The 17,843-nt window shown below is 38.0% G+C and overlaps 2 protein-coding genes across 2 annotated transcripts in view; one reads left to right on the top strand and one right to left on the bottom strand.

Annotated features, from left to right (window-relative positions):
* Positions 1-400: 400 nt before the first annotated feature.
* helt (helt bHLH transcription factor) lies at positions 401-2,062 on the bottom strand. The gene is made up of 4 exons (XM_028456940.1): positions 1,976-2,062; positions 1,356-1,460; positions 1,105-1,201; positions 401-876 (listed from the first exon to the last, which is right to left on the bottom strand). Exons 1-4 carry the CDS (start codon positions 2,000-2,002, stop codon positions 401-403), a joined length of 705 nt encoding a protein of 234 aa, XP_028312741.1. The 5' UTR covers positions 2,003-2,062.
* A 15,604-nt stretch (positions 2,063-17,666) lies between these two features.
* The window catches only part of acsl1a (acyl-CoA synthetase long chain family member 1a), a 36,175-nt gene continuing 35,998 nt past the window's right edge, over positions 17,667-17,843 (top strand). Inside the window, exon 1 of the mRNA XM_028471562.1 lies at positions 17,667-17,781. The gene's annotated coding sequence lies outside the window, so the exon portion shown is untranslated. The remainder of the gene's footprint in view (positions 17,782-17,843) is intronic.

The raw sequence follows: 17,843 nt of genomic DNA, 5'->3' as shown, positions 1-17,843 counted from the left end.
CGCAGGGAGCACATGCAAGCTACTCACAAAAAGGTCCAATAAATGTGTCTCCATCGTAGTGTAAGACAAAAGTCCAAACCAATTAACCCTTTAACATCTAAAGCTAACTTTTCATTTCTAACTATATCAGTTGTCGTTAGAAGCAAACTGAATATTATCAAATAAAATATCGATTACCCTTTTACATTCTGTTTAATATTGTTTTGTGAGAGATGTGTAGCCAAAAAGAGCTTCTCAGTTTATGTATTTGGCCGTAATGATGACAAAAACTAGGATTAGTCTGAAATACTGTATTTATTCACAATATTTACATAATCCAACATTATAAATAGTAATAAAAATATCAGAAATACAGCAGAACAAATGAAAGTTTTTCTTCTTTTTTTTTCTTTCTGTTTTTTCACATGGCATGTTGCGCACTGTGCAAACTAAACGTGTTTGCGTGCGTGTGACCGATGAAGTTAAAGTAGTGGTGATCGAGAGTCTGCACCGGTGACAAATATCCTCCGTGCTGCTGCGTGTGCGCGCTGAGTGGCACGCTAGGGTACGTGATGGTCGGGCTGCGCGCCGAGCCGTGCCAGAAGTGTCCGGGTGGAGTCTGCTGGAACACGGACTCAGAGGGGCTGTTGCTTTGGTGAGGATCCGGGGAGGAGTGCAGCTGGCTAAGGAAGTCGCTTGGTTCTGATATCGTTCCAACGGAGCCGAACACGGGCTCCGTGATCGCTCGGGACTTTGACTGTAAGAAGGCAATGATCCGTGCGTATTTGATGTCTTTAGTCTCGGCTCTGTCTTCTGTGGTCAGATAGTGCACCAAGTTCTTCATGCACTCGTGGTATCCGTAGTGGAAATAGTTTGCAAATTCAGCAAGTAATTCACCTGAGGGGAAAGCAACAAAATGAGAATTACTATTACGCATCTTTGACGGGGCGGGACCTCTGGTCTAAAACCCGTGCGTAAAGGTGGAGCCGCCAGAAAGGGGCACACAAGAGATTAATTTAATGTATCTGAGCATCACCAGCATACAAAAACGTTTTCTTGTAATGATGGCTGTGCCATGGTGAAATGCGTAAACCTACATAAATGATACAAATGTATAGTACTGACCCTTTTCTCTGCCACGTGGGAACTCGGCGGAGTGAAGCGCTCTGAGGTACTGAACTGTCATCTCCAAGATTTCCGCTTTTTCCAGTTTTCCAGAATTCTGTCATAACATAGTCACAATACAACATTAGAAAATAGTTTGACTGCAAAAGTCTGTTTCTATAACGAACTGGAAGATTATGTTTTTCTCCAAAATTTTTAAAACAAAATTTTAAAACTTGTCTATGGTGTTTATATCATTAATTTAATGTCACCTGTTTTGCCAAAGCCATCGGTACTGTTTTCCCCAGCTCGTTTAAGCAGCGGTTGATGCGATCCCGTCTCCTTTTCTCAATGACTTTGTGAGAGATTGGAGTTTTCTGAAAAACAAATAAACACACGCACAATGTTAGACTCTTACCGTAGAAACATTTAATATATGATCTACATAAATAAATCTGATTCTACACGAAATGAAAGAATCCTCGTGAGTTTTACGCACTGCGCGCTCCTCCTGCCCTCCTGCGCGCGTCTTACTTGTGCACTTAATGACACAAATCCGAGCTCACTAAACATGACTTCAAATGTAGCATATTTATCTTTAACATATTAATTCTGTTATTGATATGTTTGTATAATGAATTAGGCCCAAAGGTTGGGTGAGAAGCAAATAAGATATTTCAAATGGAGTGCGCGCTCGTTAACGCGCGCCAGAAGTTGGTACACAACATAAACGTATTCCTTTGTGAACATGACCTCAAATATCAACTTGAGAACATAATAAATAACATGTCAAGCCATACAAAATTCTAAAAAAGTAAATAAAATACATAAAAAGGGTAAAATTGCTGCCCAATGATGAATTCTAAATGTGCAGAGCGCACAGAACGCATACCTTCCTGTCCTTCATCTTAGATGCCATCGACGGATTCCCACTAAACGTGTTAAAATTGGGACCAGGCTGAAGTTGGAAGGTTGAGGTGATGTGTTGGAAAGAAGCAGAATGGGGTGTGAAGGGAGAGGCTGGTGCTTATAAAGGCAGAATCAGGGGGAATCTGGCATTCAGGGTGTAAATTATTCCATGGGATTAGAGCCATGCACTGGGTAAATGTGTGCATTTTGGATCAGTTAAAGAAAAAGTAAAAAACCTGAAGCTATGGGCTGGCAGGGGGGCAAACCTGCTTTGTTAATCCACGTGGCTGTTCAAAGGACACGTGATTACTTGTGGAATATTATTTGCATAGTAAAAACTCAGGCGGGAAACAGGAGCTGAGTGATGGGATCGCCTGATGCGGCGGGGCGCACTGTGCGCACTGACAACAAAGCATGGCCAAAAAAGAAACTCTCTTTCTTCCATCTCGCGTTTCTCACACGATCAACCGTTTACAAATCTCAGCAAGCGATCTTAACTCTCATCCAGGCCCGGTCCGAGTGTTAAGGCCTGTCCAGTGTCATTAGAGTAATTAAGTAAGCCTTTAATAGGCTGTTCCGCCAAGTTCAGGGGAGATCTTTTGGAAACGGAGTCCCCCCGTTTGTTCTCTGCGTTTCTCACACGACTTGCTGACACGTCCACCTTTTATGAGAGATGGCAAGCTTTTTGTTTATATTCTTTATTTTCTTGGGCTCCTCGGCAGGTGTGTTATTAGCCCTGGCACACGAGCGTCGTCTGCGTCAAGGCCAGCGTCTCCAGCAGCCTCTGGCACACGAGGGTTACCCACCACTGGAGACTCTTTGGAGAGGCTCAATTTGTATCCTATTATCCTATAAGAAAATGTCTATTCACTCGAATGAATAGTTTCATTGGCCTAAATTTTAATAATGCTGTGAAAGAAAGGGAGAAATAAAGAAGAATGCAGCTGGTGTGAACGCGCATTATTCCCCGTCACCTGCAAGATGGGTAGCCTAGAGACCCCTATTCATTTGCCTAATTTCGGTCAACTTAACAAACTTTGGGAGAAATTATACTGCCATTGTTGTGAAGGGTGAAGCTTTCTGATCGAATTAACAGCATGTTTTGATCCGGTAAATGTCATTAGAAAGAAAGAAACAATCGCGTTTAAAGGGGCCTGGGTAATGCGCCAAGTGGAGACGCCAAAGCGCAAACAGCACAAAGGGTGCTGGTAAATGCCACAGGGGACTTTTGTACCCTCACATTGCTCAAGTTTTTCCCCCCCAAACAAAGGGCATTATTTTATACTTGAATACATTTCGTACAACAATTGGCTGTTTTCTTCAAACATATTTTCACAGCAAGGTTAACAACAGGTTTATTGTGTGCGCTTCTTCTCACGGATTCAAACTGCTCTCATGCGCCATAACAACTTTGCTCCGACTTTGGGAAGGTTTTAATCTCAAAACGTTGACTGTGCTCGGGTGTATTTGATCCTGTGAGCATTCTAAGATATAAAAGCGGCGGAGATTGAGTAAAAGAAAAGCTCACAAGACCTCTGAAGCTTTTTTGGAGAGTTTTCAGAGCACCATGGAGAGAAAGGCGCAAGCGAGCGGGACGGGGGCATTAAATCCAATTACTCTAATTCAGAGTTTTTAACACTTTTTATGTATTTGTCCTTTGAAATATTGGGGGACTTGTCTGTTGCTGCTCTTTAGAAAGACCAGTTAAATACTGGAAGTTTCTGCTGACGGACTTTGAAGCGTCTGATGTTGCGCCAGAATGAAACCAACCCAATCTTTGTGCATAATACTTAATGCACCCGAGGTGTAAAATAGTCTAAAGGTTAGTTAATAGTTGTTCAATGATGTCAAAATCATGTAGTTTAACGAATACACTTTTTTTTTTAATTGACAATTTTTCTTTTTCCGTTTACACCTTTTAGCACGTGATCAATATATGTAATAGACTATAATACATTTTTTGTGCTATTTAGTTATTGTAAGACAGTTTTCACTTGAAAATAATTTTAGAAAAACACATTTATTAGATGCAGAAAACGTGCAATATCTGTGCAGATGCAGCATGGTGACGTCTTTTTTTATTATATTTAAATCATATGCACGCACTATACGTGTGCTGTTATAGGTCCAGAATAGATGCACTAGTACGCAAATAACTAACTTTTATTTTAAGAGGAAATTGAATTTTTTTTTTTTTTTTTTTTTTTTTGACTACAATTTTAGTTGTTTTACACGCAAAAATTAAAACGGTGGACTTTTTTAATTGGTTATAAAGAATAAAATGTAAAAAGGTATAATTTGGCTAATTTAAGATCTTTATTTTATGAATATATAAGGATATGAGAACCAGATGTGTTAAACCTGTGCTGTTCTGAATTCCTTTCAATCGTCATCTAAAGGTTTATGATAACACATGAATGATAATAAATCATTCAATTCTCCATGAAGAAGAGGCACGTGAAAGTCTGACCTCTGACAATTTGGGATTCAGTGTAAACATTTACCGACTATAATAGACAAATATGTGTGCATATATACTGGATGAGAAAAAAAAAAGATATTTAAAAAAAAAAAAATTGATTGAAATGCAAAGGTTTTCTATTTCACAATTTCAACACAATCCAACAAAACGCTCAATGTTACTGTAATGCACAAATTGACAAGGATTCATGATGAGCAAACAGATAGGTATTGAACATGTTTTGGGGAAAAACATGTAGTAAATAAATATAGCTAGCCTACTGTATAATTAAGAAACGGATACACTGTGGTTTGAACGGAAAGTATTTCTTTCACTTATTTCACTTGACTACCAAAACTCTAAAGTTAAACAACCCAAGCAGCAAACACTCACCAGTTGTTGTTGTTGTTGTTTTGTTTTGTTTTGTTTTTTTGTTTTTTGTTTTTTCCAAATTTTTTATTTTATTTTATTTTATTTTATTTTATTTTATTTTATTTTATTTTATTTTATTTTATTTTATTTTATTTTATTGGCTTGGGGCGGGGGAGGAGGGGGGGGGGGGGTTATATAGTGAAATGCAGTGCCATGATAATAGATCGGTATTGTAATATAACACAGACTGTTATACTAAACTTTTAGACTCAAAACCTTATTGTGGTATTTTTTTCCTCAATGTCATTTACTAAATCCAAGCCGCATCATCATCTCTGAATTACTCTGTTCATATCATAATAGGCCTATCTATAAATGAGTTATTATATGAGTTAAATTATATATCATATTCTTTTCTTAGTGTATGATTGTAAAAAATGTGAAGGGAATACTCTTATACAACAATAAATGTGACTCAATTAACATTTTCATATGAGTGTGTTTATTGTCACGACCTTCTAAATGATCTGTTTCACCCAGTTGTATACCTCCCCCTGTTAAAGTTTCAGACTAAATATAGTTGCAAAATGTTATTGGAATGTTATTCCAAAATGTTTCCAAAATTCTATGTTAAATCAGAAAAGTACACTTTTCTACATACATTTTAAGTTTGCTGCAGAAAGAGGGAACCTGCCCAAGGAATAAATAAAGTCCTATCTATCTATAAAAAAAATCTCAATTTGTCTCTTTTACATGTTGGTATATATTTTTTTTTAATATATTTTAGTTTTTTTACATCTCTTGTGCTCTCACTGTAAAATCTGGAGCTCAGAATCGCAGCAGCAGTGTGTAGTCAGTGTGTAGTCAGTGTGTAGTCAGTATAGTCAGTGTGTAGTCAGTGTGTAGTCAGTGTGTAGTTAGTGTATAGTCAGTGTATAGTCAGTGTGTAGTCAGTGTATAGTCAGTGTATAGTCAGTGTGTAGTCAGTGTGTAGTCAGTGTGTAGTCAGTGTATAGTCAGTGTGTAGTCAGTGTATAGTCAGTGTATAGTCAGTGTGTAGTCAGTGTGTAGTCAGTGTATAGTCAGTGTGTAGTCAGTGTGTAGTCAGTGTATAGTCAGTGTGTAGTCAGTGTATAGTCAGTGTATAGTCAGTGTGTAGTCAGTGTGTAGTCAGTGTGTAGTCAGTGTATAGTCAGTGTGTAGTCAGTGCATAGTCAGTGTGTAGTCAGTGTATAGTCAGTGTGTAGTCAGTGTATAGTCAGTGTATAGTCAGTGTGTAGTCAGTGTATAGTCAGTGTATAGTCAGTGTGTAGTCAGTGTGTAGTCAGTGTGTAGTCAGTGTATAGTAAGTGTATAGTCAGTGTGTAGTCAGTGTATAGTCAGTGTGTAGTCAGTGTGTAGTCAGTGTGTAGTTAGTGTATAGTCAGTGTATAGTCAGTGTGTAGTCAGTGTATAGTCAGTGTGTAGTCAGTGTGTAGTCAGTGTGTAGTCAGTGTATAGTCAGTGTATAGTCAGTGTGTAGTCAGTGTATAGTCAGTGTATAGTCAGTGTGTAGTCAGTGTGTAGTCAGTGTATAGTCAGTGTGTAGTCAGTGTGTAGTCAGTGTATAGTCAGTGTATAGTCAGTGTGTAGTCAGTGTATAGTCAGTGTATAGTCAGTGTGTAGTCAGTGTGTAGTCAGTGTGTAGTCAGTGTATAGTCAGTGTGTAGTCAGTGTGTAGTCAGTGTGTAGTCAGTGTATAGTAAGTGTATAGTCAGTGTGTAGTCAGTGTATAGTCAGTGTGTAGTCAGTGTGTAGTCAGTGTATAGTCAGTGTATAGTCAGTGTGTAGTCAGTGTATAGTCAGTGTATAGTCAGTGTGTAGTCAGTGTGTAGTCAGTGTGTAGTCAGTGTATAGTCAGTGTGTAGTCAGTGTATAGTCAGTGTATAGTCAGTGTGTAGTCAGTGTGTAGTCAGTGTATAGTCAGTGTGTAGTCAGTGTGTAGTCAGTGTATAGTCAGTGTATAGTCAGTGTGTAGTCAGTGTATAGTCAGTGTGTAGTCAGTGTGTAGTCAGTGTGTAGTCAGTGTGTAGTCAGTGTGTAGTCAGTGTGTAGTCAGTGTGTAGTCAGTGTATAGTCAGTGTGTAGTCAGTGTGTAGTCAGTGTGTAGTCAGTGTATAGTCACTGTATAGTCAGTGTGTAGTCAGTGTGTAGTCAGTGTGTAGTCAGTGTATAGTCACTGTATAGTCAGTGTGTAGTCAGTGTATAGTCACTGTATAGTCAGTGTGTAGTCAGTATGTAGTCAGTGTATAGTCAGTGTGTAATCAGTATGTAGTCAGTGTGTAGTCAGTGTGTAGTCACTGTATAGTCAGTGTGTAGTCAGTGTATAGTCACTGTATAGTCAGTATGTAGTCAGTGTGTAGTCAGTGTGTAGTCAGTGTGTAGTCAGTGTATAGTCAGTGTATAGTCAGTGTGTAGTCAGTGTGTAGTCAGTGTATAGTCAGTGTGTCGTCAGTGTATAGTCACTGTATAGTCAGTGTGTAGTCAGTGTATAGTCAGTGTGTAGTCAGTGTGTAGTCAGTGTATAGTCAGTGTGTAGTCAGTGTATAGTCAGTGTATAGTCAGTGTGTAGTCAGTGTATAGTCAGTGTATAGTCAGTGTGTAGTCAGTGTATAGTCAGTGTATAGTCAGTGTGTAGTCAGTGTATAGTCAGTGTATAGTCAGTGTGTAGTCAGTGTGTAGTCAGTGTGTAGTCAGTGTATAGTCAGTGTGTAGTCAGTGTATAGTCAGTGTATAGTCAGTGTGTAGTCAGTGTGTAGTCACTGTATAGTCAGTGTGTAGTCAGTGTATAGTCAGTGTGTAGTCAGTGTATAGTCAGTGTGTAGTCAGTGTATAGTCACTGTATAGTCAGTGTGTAGTCAGTGTATAGTCAGTGTGTAGTCAGTGTATAGTCACTGTATAGTCAGTGTGTAGTCACTGTGTAGTCACTGTATAGTCAGTGTGTAGTCAGTTTGTAGTCACTGTATAGTCAGTGTGTAGTCAGTGTGTAGTCAGTGTGTAGTCACTGTATAGTCACTGTGTAGTCACTGTATAGTCAGTGTGTAGTCAGTGTGTAGTCAGTGTGTAGTCACTGTATAGTCAGTGTGTAGTCACTGTATAGTCAGTGTGTAGTCAGTGTGTAATCAGTGTATAGTCAGTGTGTAATCAGTGTGTAGTCAGTGTGTAATCAGTGTGTAATCAGTGTATAGTCAGTGTATAGTCAGTGTGTAGTCAGTGTGTAGTCAGTGTGTAGTCAGTGTATAGTCAGTGTGTAGTCAGTGTGTAGTCAGTGTATAGTCAGTGTGTAGTCAGTGTATAGTCAGTGTATAGTCAGTGTGTAGTCAGTGTGTAGTCAGTGTGTAGTCAGTGTATAGTCAGTGTGTAGTCAGTGCATAGTCAGTGTGTAGTCAGTGTATAGTCAGTGTGTAGTCAGTGTATAGTCAGTGTGTAGTCACTGTATAGTCAGTGTGTAGTCAGTGTATAGTCAGTGTATAGTCAGTGTGTAGTCAGTGTGGAGTCAGTGTGTAGTCAGTGTATAGTAAGTGTATAGTCAGTGTGTAGTCAGTGTATAGTCAGTGTGTAGTCAGTGTGTAGTCAGTGTGTAGTTAGTGTATAGTCAGTGTATAGTCAGTGTGTAGTCAGTGTATAGTCAGTGTGTAGTCAGTGTGTAGTCAGGGTTGTAGTCAGTGTATAGTCAGTGTATAGTCAGTGTGTAGTCAGTGTATAGTCAGTGTATAGTCAGTGTGTAGTCAGTGTGTAGTCAGTGTATAGTCAGTGTGTAGTCAGTGTGTAGTCAGTGTATAGTCAGTGTATAGTCAGTGTGTAGTCAGTGTATAGTCAGTGTATAGTCAGTGTGTAGTCAGTGTGTAGTCAGTGTGTAGTCAGTGTATAGTCAGTGTGTAGTCAGTGTGTAGTCAGTGTGTAGTCAGTGTATAGTAAGTGTATAGTCAGTGTGTAGTCAGTGTATAGTCAGTGTGTAGTCAGTGTGTAGTCAGTGTGTAGTTAGTGTATAGTCAGTGTATAGTCAGTGTGTAGTCAGTGTATAGTCAGTGTATAGTCAGTGTGTAGTCAGTGTGTAGTCAGTGTGTAGTCAGTGTATAGTCAGTGTATAGTCAGTGTGTAGTCAGTGTATAGTCAGTGTATAGTCAGTGTGTAGTCAGTGTGTAGTCAGTGTATAGTCAGTGTGTAGTCAGTGTGTAGTCAGTGTATAGTCAGTGTATAGTCAGTGTGTAGTCAGTGTATAGTCAGTGTGTAGTCAGTGTGTAGTCAGTGTGTAGTCAGTGTGTAGTCAGTGTGTAGTCAGTGTGTAGTCAGTGTGTAGTCAGTGTATAGTCAGTGTGTAGTCAGTGTGTAGTCAGTGTGTAGTCAGTGTATAGTCACTGTATAGTCAGTGTGTAGTCAGTGTGTAGTCAGTGTGTAGTCAGTGTATAGTCACTGTATAGTCAGTGTGTAGTCAGTGTATAGTCACTGTATAGTCAGTGTGTAGTCAGTATGTAGTCAGTGTATAGTCAGTGTGTAATCAGTATGTAGTCAGTGTGTAGTCAGTGTGTAGTCACTGTATAGTCAGTGTGTAGTCAGTGTATAGTCACTGTATAGTCAGTATGTAGTCAGTGTGTAGTCAGTGTGTAGTCAGTGTGTAGTCAGTGTATAGTCAGTGTATAGTCAGTGTGTAGTCAGTGTGTAGTCAGTGTATAGTCAGTGTGTCGTCAGTGTATAGTCACTGTATAGTCAGTGTGTAGTCAGTGTATAGTCAGTGTGTAGTCAGTGTGTAGTCAGTGTATAGTCAGTGTGTAGTCAGTGTATAGTCAGTGTATAGTCAGTGTGTAGTCAGTGTATAGTCAGTGTATAGTCAGTGTGTAGTCAGTGTATAGTCAGTGTGTAGTCAGTGTATAGTCAGTGTATAGTCAGTGTGTAGTCAGTGTGTAGTCAGTGTGTAGTCAGTGTATAGTCAGTGTGTAGTCAGTGTATAGTCAGTGTGTAGTCAGTGTGTAGTCAGTGTGTAGTCACTGTATAGTCAGTGTGTAGTCAGTGTATAGTCAGTGTGTAGTCAGTGTATAGTCAGTGTGTAGTCAGTGTATAGTCACTGTATAGTCAGTGTGTAGTCAGTGTATAGTCAGTGTGTAGTCAGTGTATAGTCACTGTATAGTCAGTGTGTAGTCACTGTGTAGTCACTGTATAGTCAGTGTGTAGTCAGTGTATAGTCAGTGTGTAGTCAGTGTGTAGTCAGTGTGTAGTCACTGTATAGTCACTGTGTAGTCACTGTATAGTCAGTGTGTAGTCAGTGTGTAGTCAGTGTGTAGTCACTGTATAGTCAGTGTGTAGTCACTGTATAGTCAGTGTGTAGTCAGTGTGTAATCAGTGTATAGTCAGTGTGTAATCAGTGTGTAGTCAGTGTGTAATCAGTGTGTAATCAGTGTATAGTCAGTGTATAGTCAGTGTGTAGTCAGTGTGTAGTCAGTGTGTAGTCAGTGTATAGTCAGTGTGTAGTCAGTGTATAGTCAGTGTGTAGTCAGTGTATAGTCAGTGTATAGTCAGTGTGTAGTCAGTGTGTAGTCAGTGTGTAGTCAGTGTATAGTCAGTGTGTAGTCAGTGTGTAGTCAGTGTATAGTCAGTGTGTAGTCAGTGTATAGTCAGTGTATAGTCAGTGTGTAGTCAGTGTATAGTCAGTGTATAGTCAGTGTGTAGTCAGTGTGTAGTCAGTGTATAGTAAGTGTATAGTCAGTGTGTAGTCAGTGTATAGTCCAGTGTGTAGTCAGTGTGTAGTCAGTGTGTAGTTAGTGTATAGTCAGTGTGTAGTCAGTGTATAGTCAGTGTGTAGTCAGTGTGTAGTCAGTGTGTAGTCAGTGTATAGTCAGTGTATAGTCAGTGTGTAGTCAGTGTATAGTCAGTGTATAGTCAGTGTGTAGTCAGTGTGTAGTCAGTGTATAGTCAGTGTGTAGTCAGTGTGTAGTCAGTGTATAGTCAGTGTATAGTCAGTGTGTAGTCAGTGTATAGTCAGTGTATAGTCAGTGTGTAGTCAGTGTGTAGTCAGTGTGTAGTCAGTGTATAGTCAGTGTGTAGTCAGTGTGTAGTCAGTGTGTAGTCAGTGTATAGTAAGTGTATAGTCAGTGTGTAGTCAGTGTATAGTCAGTGTGTAGTCAGTGTGTAGTCAGTGTGTAGTTAGTGTATAGTCAGTGTATAGTCAGTGTGTAGTCAGTGTATAGTCAGTGTATAGTCAGTGTGTAGTCAGTGTGTAGTCAGTGTGTAGTCAGTGTATAGTCAGTGTATAGTCAGTGTGTAGTCAGTGTATAGTCAGTGTATAGTCAGTGTATGTCAGGTGGTCAGTGGTAGTCAGGTGTAGTAGTGTATAGTAAGTGTGTAGTCAGTGTGTAGTCAGTGTATAGTCAGTGTATAGTCAGTGTGTAGTCAGTGTATAGTCAGTGTGTAGTCAGTGTGTAGTCAGTGTGTAGTCAGTGTGTAGTCAGTGTGTAGTCAGTGTGTAGTCAGTGTATAGTCAGTGTGTAGTCAGTGTGTAGTCACTGTATAGTCAGTGTGTAGTCAGTGTGTAGTCAGTGTGTAGTCAGTGTATAGTCACTGATTATCAGTGTGGTAGTCGTGTATAGTCCACTGTATAGTCAGGTGTTAGTCAGTATGTAGTCAGTGTATAGTCAGTGTGTAATCAGTATGTAGTTCAGTGTGTAGTCAGTGTGTAAGTCACTGTATAGTCAGTGTGTAGTCAGTGTATAGTCACTGTATAGTCAGTATGTAAGTCAGTAGGTGTAGTCCAGTGTGTAGTCAGGTGTAGGTCAGTGTATAGTCAGTGTATAGTCAGTGTGTAGTCAGTGTGTAGTCAGTGTATAGTCAGTGTGTCGTCAGTTATAGTCACTGTATAGTCAGTTGTGTAGTCAGTGTATAGTCAGTGTGTAGTCAGGTGTGTAGTCAGTGTATAGTCAGTGTGTAGTCAGTGTATAGTCAGTGTATAGTCAGTGTGTAGTCAGTGTATAGTCAGTGTATAGTCAGTGTGTAGTCAGTGTATAGTCAGTGTATAGTCAGTGTGTAGTCAGTGTATAGTCAGTGTATAGTCAGTGTGTAGTCAGTGTGTAGTCAGTGTGTAGTCAGTGTATAGTCAGTGTGTAGTCAGTGTATAGTCAGTGTATAGTCAGTGTGTAGTCAGTGTGTAGTCAGTGTATAGTCAGTGTGTAGTCAGTGTATAGTCAGTGTGTAGTCAGTGTATAGTCAGTGTGTAGTCAGTGTATAGTCAGTGTGTAGTCAGTGTATAGTCACTGTATAGTCAGTGTGTAGTCACTGTGTAGTCACTGTATAGTCAGTGTGTAGTCAGTGTGTAGTCAGTGTGTAGTCAGTGTGTAGTCAGTGTGTAGTCAGTGTGTAGTCACTGTATAGTCACTGTGTAGTCACTGTATAGTCAGTGTGTAGTCAGTGTGTAGTCAGTGTGTAGTCACTGTATAGTCAGTGTGTAGTCACTGTATAGTCAGTGTGTAGTCAGTGTGTAATCAGTGTATAGTCAGTGTGTAATCAGTGTGTAGTCAGTGTGTAATCAGTGTGTAATCAGTGTATAGTCAGTGTATAGTCAGTGTGTAGTCAGTGTGTAGTCAGTGTGTAGTCAGTGAGTGGTCAGTGTATAATCAGTGTATAGTCAGTGTGTAGTCAGTGTGTAGTCAGTGAGTGGTCAGTGTATAATCAGTGTATAGTCAGTGTGTAGTCAGTGTGTAGTCAGTGAGTGGTCAGTGTATAGTCAGTGTGTAGTCAGTGTGTAGTCAGTGTGTAGTCAGTGAGTGGTCAGTGTATAGTCAGTGTATAATCAGTGTGTAGTCAGTGTGTAATCAGTGTGTAATCAGTGTATAGTCAGTGTGTAGTCAGTGTATAGTCAGTGTGTAGTCAGTGTGTAGTCAGTGTGTAGTCAGTGAGTGGTCAGTGTATAGTCAGTGTGTAGTCAGTGTGTAATCAGTGTGTATTCAGTGTGTAGTCAGTGTGTAATCAGTGTGTATTCAGTGTGTATTCAGTGTGAGTTGTTGACCCGTGGTGACCTTTGCTAGTCTCTGACACAAACCTTTGGTCTGGGGCGCCCCCCTCAGACTGAACCTCCACGGTTCACACGGTTTCCTGAGCCCCACTGAAACAAAGACAGCTTACATCATGTGTCAAACTTGTGGCCCGGGGGCCAAATCCGTCCCTTTCGAGCATCCAATCTGACTTGCAGGAGAAATTAAAAATGACAGAGAAAACACAAATCATTGTGTAAACAAAATTTAACAATATTTGCAGGTACTCACAGTTTTCCCAGTGCTTATATTGGATGATTGCAGCCATTTTTTAATGTTAAAATGTTGAAAAAACCAAAATCATTTAATTTTCCTTAAATAATTACATAATATTTCCCTTAATTTATTGGAAGTTGGTCACAAAATCTTGGAAATTTAAAGTGACGATTCTGTTTGGACTGATTTCCATCACTTGTTGCTTGGATATTGTCAGTTTCTTACCTATTTTGTATTTTATGTATACATAGATGCGTAAACTATGTTGAAATTGTTAATGTTGAAATTACTCGTTTTCTGCATAAAATCTATGGCCCACTTGAGATCAAACTGCTTCGTATTTGGCCCCTTAAATTTGAGTTTGACACCTACATTTATTATTAATGTTGTTGTTTTTTGTTTTTGTTTAGTTTCAGATTTAGCTTGTCAGGCTTGTTCAGAGTTGAGACTGAGATAGTTATATTGAACGATGGTTATATTAAAAAATAAATAAATAAATAAATCCCAGTGTTGTGTGTTAGTTTTAGTTTTAGTTTTGTTTTTTGTTTTTTAACATGATGTATGTGTTTATATATGTAGATTCAAAAACGGGGGGAAAAGAAAGGAAAAACGAATTATCATTGTATAGGATGCTGCATAAACAGTCTGCACTTTTAATGTATATTTGATGTAAATATATATATATATATATACATTTTTTCAAAACATAATTTAAAAAAAAGGGGGAAAAAGGAAAAGATGGTTAAAATATCCAATGATAAAGTAATCATAGTGATTAAGAACAAGCAGGTTTTGATTTACTTTTAAAAATAAAATAAAGTAAAGGGTATGTAATACATGTTTTGTCAGCAGAAATGTAAATTGTCACAAAAAAGGTTTTTATCGTCAGAAACGCTTTTAGTGAGGAAAGTCTGCCCTCTTGTGGCACTTCTTAGAAACTACTGCAACCTGCTGCTTTCTCGGCTTAGGACTCACTTGGTATGTAAAGCAGCCATATTATTATTTTAACTACCAAGAGTGACACAGTTCTTCATTCATAAGCTTAAAAAGTATGGAGGTAAATTTGTGTCTCTATTATTCAATCAACAAAAAAATAACGTTTCAATAAAAAAAACAAACACATTTTTAATCAAAGAAAAACAGTGTTCAAATGCAAATATTTGGGTGTCAAATATTATTTTTTGTTTTTGAACACTGTTTTCTTTGATTGAAAATATTTATTTTTGATTGAAGTAAACCTTTTTTTGGTTGAAAAGGTTTTTTTTTATTATTATTGAAGTGATTTTTTAATAAAGACACAAATCTACCTCCATAGTAAAAATGATGATAATGAACTTTGAATGAAGAGCAGATTGGACAGGGACTGTTTTATAAAGTGCAACACTGAAAATACGATGAACTTCACTCGTCTACAATAAGTTGTTCTGGAAAGCCTATGAAATGTGTAACAGACCCCGCTGATCATACTAAAGCAACTATTCTGTGAATAGATATTTTAGTGATATTTAAATTATTTTTTAAATGCAAATAATCTTTAATACTGTAAATAAAGATCAATACCTGTAGCACAATAACAACCTTTATTATATCCCTCTGCCTATACTACAGGCAGCATAGATATTTAGAAGAAGAAGAAAACAAGCTTTTGCATATTTTTTTGATGATTTTTCTTCTAAAATGTCTTTAGTGTTAATCTTCATCCACATTGCCATTAGGATACAATGTAGTACCAAGAAAAATACCAACATGCTTTATGGGTCCTATTGTTTAGATGTCCTGACCACCTTTTCATTTCACTATGACATTCTTCAGCAGATCATTGTTTGGTGCAAATGTGCAGGTGAACACAAACACTGAGTTTCACTCGGCAACTTTTCATTGACAGCACTCTTGGGGGACCCTGTAGAGTCAATGCCAGTCTATGTGGCCTATGTGGATGAGCTAATCTAACTAAACATGTGGGTATTCTGAGCCTATCAATACTGATGCATTGATGTAAGGGTGATTTTTTTGCAGCTACAGGGTGTAATTGTTCTGCAGCTTCTTCCATTGAAGGTTTTCTTGGACACTGATGCTGTAGAGACAATAGGAATAACCTTTAAGCACTTCAAGATCCTGCTTAACTCTTCTCTACTCACAGAGACGTCCAAAGACAAAGTGATCTTAAGATATTGTAAACAATGGAGCAACTTTGAGTGAAAGCAAAGTGATGGTAATGATCAGAAACATTGATCAGCTTCACGTGGAGATAAGAAGCTACTGTGTGTGTGTGTGTGTGTGTGTGTGTGTGTGTGTGTGTGATAGTGGATGGACACGATCACAGTCTGAAGATACCAGAGAGCTGTATGAGCCCATCCAACCTGCTGCTCAGATTTAAACATTAACCTCCTCTGAAAGAACTGGAAAACCTTACTGTAATTATTAACAGTTTAATGGTTCTGACTTTAACAGAGCGATGACTGAACCTGCCAATGGAAAAAAACCCAAAACAAAACAAAAAAACAATCAAATAATGAAAGAAATCAAAAAGAAGATGAACACATAACTATCAGTTCCAAAGTGGGAAAAGGCAAACATTTAATGCCTACAATAATAATATATTAGTATTATAACGTCATAGTTAATATTGGCATTTCACCTGGTGATAAGTTTTCTTCCCGCCATATTTAAAACAGTTTTTTGAACTAAAACATGTTATGAATCCAAACCTTGTGGTTTTCTCTTTCTGCCACGACACAAAAATGGTTCCCTGCATCTTGATCTGGTCTCTACGGAGGCCCTCAAGGATTATTTTCCCTTAATAAATAAGTTCTCTATGCTAACTAAAACTTCTACATGAGCACATACTCATACTTAGGTGCCAGTTGGAATTTTTACATAAGCGTATAGTAAGACTGTCATGTGATTTTTAGACCTGCATGAATGTCAGTCTCTTTTTTTTGTGTTCTGTTTTAGAGATGCTGTTTTTTTTTTTTTAATAGGAAAACATTATCTTACTTATGTCATTGTTTATTTAATTTTTATGTTTTTCTTTTGAGTAGCAAGTAGGGATGTTCGATATTAGCTTTCTGTTGATATCTGTTATGCCAATATTGTCTAATACTATATTGCATAGACCCCCCCTCCCCCAGACTAATTTTTACTGTGATGAGCCTGCAGGCTCACTTGGAGGTATTCTACAAATAAACGTACATCTGGGTAAAATAAGAAAACTTGTTGAACTTCAGTAAAGGAAATAAGTGCCATATTAATTTATCAATTTTGAAGATAGTATTTCAAACAATAGCAAGTATTGGTTTTTCATTATTGTTAGAAAAAATGATACAGATGTCAATCAATATAACATTTTATGGCAAATGTCGGCTGATAATATCTGTTGGCCGATAATATTGCCTATCTTTATTTGCAAATAGGCCCATGTTTTCATGCCCAGAGTTAAAGTCAAATAAAAGCATGATCATTTTTATTTCTCAACTGCAAAATTGTTGACTTTTTTCCCTTTCCAAATATATCACTTTGCATCGTTATTGTTGACCTATTGTTGTCTAAGGAAAAAAATTCCATGTTCATCACAACAAGATTTCAACACAACAGGTAAAAATTTAACCTTTATTGAAAATGGTAAAAAGAAATGTGACAATTCTTCTTCAGAAATCGTAAAACAAATAGCGTCAGCTATACCTTTTAGAACAGTAATAATAGAGTTGTTGAAGTCCAAAGTAAACTATATTTTTTTACCATGTTTCATGCTCAATGTTCAACAGGGCCATTCTCGCGCCCCTTCCTCGTGTCCCCTGTCGTGACGTCACGAACCCCTATAGGGGGCGCGCTCCCCAGTTTGGGAACCACGTGTCTATCCTATCACATCATGAACTCTGTCTCTCTTTCCACCAAGGACCAACACTGCCATTATTAGGAATGAATAAATAAATGATTAAATAAATAAATACCTACTGATATGTGCCATAATCAATAAATGAATAAATAAATCATTTCATACCTAAATGTATGACATAAATGTTATTTATTTATCTATAATTATGCATTGTCCTCCATACACCGCTACATGATGAAATCAGATAATGTGAAGCTTTATGGCTTTGAGACGTAAGTCTTAGTAGAAACTCATTAATCAATATGTAAAATGAGCCGTTTTCAAGGACCAACTCTGCCATAATTAAGAATGAATAAATAAATTATTAAATAAATAAATACATATTTGCCATTAATAATTAAATAAATAAGTCTCTCAATACCTACATATATATGCCATAAATAAATACATAAATAAATAAACCACTTAATACCTAAATGTATGACATAATTTCTATTTTTTTTTTCATTAGTCCTCTGTAAAGTCTATCCAATAAATGACAAAATAAGATAATGTGAAGCTTCATGGCTTTGACACGTAAGTGTTAGTAGAAACACATGAACCAGTATGTAAAATAAGCAGTTTTTCGTGCTCTCCAGGATGTTGTTGACTCTGTGCACACAGTTCTCCAATTTACACGTAATCCACTACCTTCTGAACCAATCCCCGGTCTTCTTTCAAAGTTTTGATCAGGGTGAGAATGTATGGGCTCTTCTGATTGGCTGAGTAGCTGGCGCTGAATGAGCTCGTCTCTGCTGCTGCTCTTCTGAAGCTCCAAGACTCTCCCTAAAGTCTTCTGCTTCTAACAGGTCAGTGACAACATTTCATACTTTTATTACCTACAACACCGACAGGACACCACTGTAGACGG

The sequence above is a fragment of the Gouania willdenowi genome, chromosome 1 (assembly GCF_900634775.1).
Source record: "Gouania willdenowi chromosome 1, fGouWil2.1, whole genome shotgun sequence".
NCBI lineage: Eukaryota > Metazoa > Chordata > Actinopteri > Blenniiformes > Gobiesocidae > Gouania > Gouania willdenowi.
The sequence above is the reverse complement of the archived record's forward strand: the minus strand, read 5'-3'. Positions and strand labels throughout refer to the sequence as shown.